This window comes from Notechis scutatus, unplaced genomic scaffold, assembly GCF_049901735.1.
Source record: "Notechis scutatus isolate UNSWTSFEM ecotype Mainland unplaced genomic scaffold, rNotScu1.2 NSCUSCF73, whole genome shotgun sequence".
Lineage (NCBI taxonomy): Eukaryota > Metazoa > Chordata > Lepidosauria > Squamata > Elapidae > Notechis > Notechis scutatus.
Genome location: NW_028263174.1, coordinates 4,129 through 10,003, shown reverse-complemented (window position 1 = coordinate 10,003; position 5,875 = coordinate 4,129). Strand labels below are relative to the sequence as shown.

At 50.8% G+C, this 5,875-nt stretch overlaps 1 protein-coding gene across 1 annotated transcript; it reads right to left on the bottom strand.

Moving 5' to 3' along the window:
- Positions 1-282: 282 nt before the first annotated feature.
- On the bottom strand, positions 283-5,330 carry LOC113429758 (uncharacterized). The gene is made up of 3 exons (XM_087949085.1): positions 4,277-5,330; positions 1,516-3,399; positions 283-407 (listed from the first exon to the last, which is right to left on the bottom strand). Exons 1-3 carry the CDS (start codon positions 5,328-5,330, stop codon positions 283-285), a joined length of 3,063 nt encoding a protein of 1,020 aa, XP_087805211.1.
- Positions 5,331-5,875: the final 545 nt, after the last annotated feature.

The window sequence follows — 5,875 nt, the reverse complement described above, 5'->3', positions numbered from 1 at the left end:
TGGTGGGGGGCCATCCTCAAAGGGGTCTGGTGAGTACCATTTCTCCATTATGTCATCATCAATAGGCAGCGGCTCATCCAAAGCCACTTTTTTTTTGCATCAGTGTTGAATATAAGTACAGTGAGTTGATCACAACACTTAGCACAAGCAGAATGATCACAACCCAGACAGATGGCATGAGCCCCCTGCGGATGCATGCGGTTTCTCTAAGCCTCTGACTGGCCCTAGACCTTAGTCGCCAAGGAAGACCCGTGTGATGGGCGTCAGCTTCCGGAGTAATGCCTACAGGGGTCTGATGGTCTTCGCCTCCCGTAGGTAGAGGGACAGCTTCCGGTGTGTCACCACTAGGGGAGAGCAAGTCCTCTTCATCTCCCGTAGGTAGAGGGACAGCTTCCGGTTTGTCACCACTAGGGGAGATATCCCTGTTTGTCCTTTTCAAGACCACTTTAAGCGGAGAACCCGGTCGGGATTCAGCTTTCCAAAGGGTAGGTGCAGCCAATTTAACCCGGGACCAGTGAATCCATGACTTAATTTCAGCTACCTTAACAGCAAGGGGAGAACACATGACCACAGTATAGGGTCCCTTCCATTTAGGGCTCAACGTCTCCCTCTTCCAATCCTTAACCCAGACTTCCTGCCCTGGATGTATATCATGTGGGGAAGTCACCAGCACATGAGGTTTACACATGAGGACGTATCGTTGTAAGTTTTGGACGACCCCATTCAGGGCAGCAAGTTGTTGTAGTCGAACAGTATCCGATACCCTGGTATCATCATGAATATTGAATCTAACAAGGTTGGGGATCCGGCCATATAGCAATTCAAATGGAGAGACAGAGATGTGTTTACGCGGGGCACAGTGTACAGCTACCAGGGCCAAACTCAGATCATCTGTCCATTTGAGATGGGTTTCCTGACATATCTTAGCCAGTTTGTCTTTGATCGTTCGATTGACTCTTTCCACCCTGCCCCCTGAAGGGGCATGGAAGCTGCAATGCAACTTCCATGTAATACCTAATACCTTGGCTAATTGTTGGGTTGCTTTATGTATGAATTCCGGACCATTATCAGAGGAGATCCGAGAGGGCAACCCATACCTAGGGATTACAATATGGAGTAGTGCCAGAGCGACCTCGGTGGCTTTTTTTGTGCGAGTGGGCACACACTCAGGCCACCCCGTATATGTACACACAATAACCAGAAGCGCATTGTACGGGCCACAGCGAGGCATATCAGTGAAGTCAATCATTAATGAATCGAAAGGGTAGCAGCCTCTAGGTTGGTGGCCCGGAGGTGGTTGCGGACCTTGTCTAGGATTGTTAGCCGCACATATTTTGCAACGGGCACAAACGTTGGCTGCTATACTACCGATTTTATCTATATATAATTCCCTCTTCAGCGCCCTCGTTAAGGCGGTCTTCCCTAGGTGTAGTTGCTGATGTACTTGGCGTACAATATCCCAGGCCATGTGAGCGTGGATGTACACCCTATTGTCTGGTAGGACCCACCAATGACCGTCTAGGTGCGCCTCAAGTGCTTCCAGCCGAGCCATGTCATCTCTGGAATAATGAGGTCGTGGATTGGCATCGGGCACCCTTATGTCCAGGTTCTTTTCCACAGGGGCGAAGTCTACCAATGCAGCCTCACGTGCGAATCTGTCAGCACATTCGTTTCCCTTTTGTATGTCCGTGACCACCTTCTGGTGTCCATGGCAATGCATAACCGCCACCTTAGTTGGAGCCCATACACTTTCTAAGAGGCGTAATATTTGGGGACCATATTTAATATCCTTACCCCCTGCGGTGATAAGCCCTCTTTCTTTATACAGGGCTCCATGAACCTGAACTGTGAGGAAGGCATACTTGGAGTCTGTATATATGTTCACCGCCAGTCCCTTAGCTAGTTCTAAGGCTCGTGTGAGTGCATGTAATTCGGCCAATTGTGCACTTGTCCTAGGGGGTAGTGGCCCCACCTCCCATACATCGTTCAGGGTAACCACTGCATAACCTGTCCTCCTCATTCCCTCCTGTAGGTAACTGGTCCCATCCGTGAATAGGGTGTAGTCCGGGGCGAGGAGAGGTACATCTTTCATGTCAGGGCGACTGGCATATGTTTCCTCAATGGTATGGATGCAATCGTGAATCAGCTCAGTGTTAGGTTCGGGCAATAATGTGGCAGGATTCAAGGTAGTGGATTGGGTAAGAGTGATCATTGGGTTGTGAGTGAGGAGTCCCTGATACTTAAGCATGCGGGGGTTAGTCAACCACAAGTGGCCCTTCATTTCCAATACAGATTTAAGAGCATGAGGGGTACAAATATCCAATTGTTGACCAAAGGTTAGCTTGCTGGCTTCCTGGGTCAAAATGGCAGTCCCAGCCACTGCCTTAAGGCAAGTGGGCCACCGTTTGGCAACGTTGTCAAGCTGCTTAGAAAGATACTCTACAGGGCGGTGCCATGTGCCAATAGTCTGAGTAAGGACTCCCACAGCCACGTTCCCCTTAGTGTCCACAAACAACTGAAATGGTTTCTCCAAATCCGGGAGGCCTAAGCTAGGGGCCTGCAACAGGGCTTGTTTGAGCGACTGGAAGCTGGCCTCCTCTTCAGCGTCCCACTGAAGCGGGTCATTATTGGCCCCTTTGGTAGCCTCATAGAGGGGCTTCGCAATGAGGCTAAAATTGGGGATCCATATACAACAGAAACCAGCCGCTCCCAGAAACCCTCGCAAGTCTCTTCTATTTGTGGGTCTAGGAAGTTGACATATAGCCTCCTTCCGCTCATGGCCTAATGTCCGCTTCCCCTGTTCAATATCATAGCCCAAGTATCTGACCTTCTGTAAGACTAATTGTGCTTTCTTCCTAGATGCCTTGTATCCTAGACTCTGTAAGAGGGAGAGTAGCTCCCTCATATTGTCCCAACAACCTTCCTCAGTGCGGCCCGTCACCAACAAATCATCTACATACTGCAGCACTACGTCAGGGGCTGGTATGTGTAAAGCCTCAAGATCTTTTGCCAATGCAGCACCAAAGAGAGTTGGTGAGTTCTTAAATCCTTGAGGTAGCCTAGTCCAAGTGTACTGTTGCTTCCGACTCGTGATGGGGCTTTCCCATTCAAAAGCAAATAGGTGTTGGCTATTTTCATGTATGGGTATAGTGAAAAAGGCATCCTTCAAATCTATGACCGAAAACCACTGGGCGGCTTGGGGAATCAGGCCTAATATTACATAAGGGTTGGGGACCACCAGATGGATGGTTACTGTGGCCAAATTGACGGGCCTCAAATCCTGAACCGGGCGGAAGCGGCCATCCCCTTTCGGGATGGGCAATATCGGGGTATTCCAGGGCGACTCCGTGGGCACTAGGATATGATGTTCCAGGTATAGATCAATAATATCTTGAATGGCTTGCAATGATATGGCGGGGGTATGCCCTCTGTCGGATCCTTACAGGCGCCTTCATCGGCACTTCCTCGACTAAGATAGGCGGATGGTGAGCCGCAAAGCCGGGGGGGTTATCCTCCGCCCACAAATGAGGAACTTCAAACTGTCTCCATTTCTCCTCATCACCACACCCGAGATCTCTAGCTACCATAAGTCACCATGATTCCTCTAGAGGTACGGACACACTTAATTTTCCATATCCCAAATTCATAGAGCCATCCTCATTAAAAGATATCTGAGCCCGCATCTTGCAGAGTAAATCCCTTCCCAATAGCGGGACTGGGCAGTCGGGCATGTATACGAACTGGTGCATTATTGCCTGTCCCTTTAAGGTACACTCAAGGGGTTCCAGAAAGGGTCGTTGCAATGTACCCCCGGTTGCCCCCTGGATATTAATGGTCTCGCGGAACGCTTGGGCTAAAGGTTGGGTGAGGACCGACCTGGTGGCTCCGGTATCTACCAGGAAGGTGACAGGTTTGCCTCCAACATTTAGTCTGACCATGGGTTCCGGGAGGCTTTCTGAACCCGGTTGTCCTCAATCCCATTCCTCCACCTGTGCCAAACCCACTAAAGGGGGTCTACCCAGGCCCCTCCTACCTTCCGGTCTTCCCCGGCCTCTTTACGCTAGTCTCCGCTGGCCATCTTCCACCACAAAACTAAGATTCCGTGGGGGCCCTCCCCTTCCTCCATGCCCCTCCTTGCTATTTCTTTTGGGGCACTCCCCTTTCCAGTGTCCTTGCTTCTTACAAAAAGCACACTGATTAGGGCCAAGTTCCCATCTGCCCCCCCCCCTTTGCAGACTACCCCCCCTGCCCCTCTGTGGACCAGACCCTGCGCCACGTGGCGGGTTGGCCCGTCCTCTTGGTGCCCACATCATGGATGCCGCCATTAATTCAGCCTTCCGCTGCATCTTCTGGTCCTTTTTCCTATCTTCCTCTTTGTCCCTGTTTGCAAAAACCTTTCGGGCCACTTCCATCAGCTCACTCATGGGCTTCCCCAGAGCTCCTTCGAGTCGTTGTAATTTGCGTCTTATGTCCAAGGCACTCTGAGAGATGAATGCCATCGTCAGCATCTGAGCATTCTCCGGGGCTGAGGGGTCTATGGAGGTGTACATGCGGTATGCATCAATGAGACAGGTGAAAAATGCCTCCGGGCTTTCAGTAGGTTCTTGCAATACTAGAGAGGGCTTTGACATATTGATTACAGGTTTCCCTGCGAGGCAAATAGCTCGCACCAGGAGAGACTGATAGTCCCTCAGCCATTCCTTTCCTCCATCGCTATACAAATCCCAGTCCGGGTTACTGGACGGGTATTTTACTCTCAGAAGATCTTCCATGGAGTTATATAGTTGAACATCAGGCTTCAATATTTCAGTGACTGCATTCCTAATTTTCTCCCTTTCCTCGGGACTAAACAATATCCCCATGAGTTGTTGGATATCTAGCCAACTGGGATTATGTGCATCCATTATTGTTTTTACCAGATCTGCCACTTCTGTGGGTTTTTCACTGAACGGACCGTAGTGCAGTTTCCAATTCAGTAAGTCTGAAGAGGTAAAGGGTACATGTTGGAACAGGGAGAGTGTGACCGATTCAGATGGGTTCTTGGGGTTGATTGCCAATTGGTCCACCTGCCTCAAGGGGGCTACCAGGGAAGGCTGTTCCGTTTTAGCCCTAGTCCTAGCCGCGACTGGTTTGGTCATAGATGAAGTTCCTGGACCTGCCAAATCTTGGTCCAGGGAGCTTGGGCTGGGTGCGGATGGGATGGGGTCAGGCCGGTCCTCTACTGGTGTAGAGGCTGCCCGATGAGATCGGTCAGCCTGGACGGACCGATCTGTCCTCGAGGGTTTTGACAGGCTTTTCACATAGGGGGATAACTGGTCCAACCGAGCCATGAAGCCAGATACCCCTGACGACTCCTCGCCCTCCGACCCACTATCAAACCCACCCGGTGGCACATACGGTGGAGGATGGGGCCCTTCCTCCAGGCAGCTAGGCAGCACCTGTGTGGTCTTTCACAACTTTTTTAGAGTAACGTTTTGTGACAACAGAGCCTTGCACCGTTGCATCTTGAGCTTCCTCATCCAAGGGGGGGTGATTCAAGAGGTCTAGCCACACGTCTATGTATGATGCCTGATCTGGATGTCCCAAGGTAGGGTGGAAGACTAGGCGGTGTACCTGTACTGCAGTGGGGATGTCAAGTGTACCTATTGGGGGCCACCCAAACCCAAATGTGGGCCAGTCTGTCTCACAAAACTTCCGTAATTTCAGCCTGCTCCACTTATACCCGTAATCCTGTGACTGGTATGCCTCTTTGAAATGTTTTAGCATAACCTCTAGTGGGGTCACAGGTTTGCTCTCTCCACCACCCATGAACCACCCATATAACCAGACAAGATATAAGCGGAAAGGGGTTGAAGAGGAGGGTATGGGGTCCCTC

What these genes read in the sequence shown, in the direction of transcription:
- LOC113429758 (XM_087949085.1), bottom strand. Translation starts at nt 5,330, where the DNA reads ATGGCTCGGTTGGACCAGTTATCCCCCTATGTGAAAAGCCTGTCAAAA. An exon ending in AGGACGGGCCAACCCGCCAC is followed by an intron (nt 3,400 to 4,276) that starts GTGGCGCAGGGT and finishes TATCATTGCAAG; the next exon opens with CCATTCAAGATATTATTGAT. An exon ending in ACTTGAGGCGCACCTAGACG is followed by an intron (nt 408 to 1,515) that starts GTCATTGGTGGG and finishes TATCTCCCCTAG; the next exon opens with TGGTGACAAACCGGAAGCTG.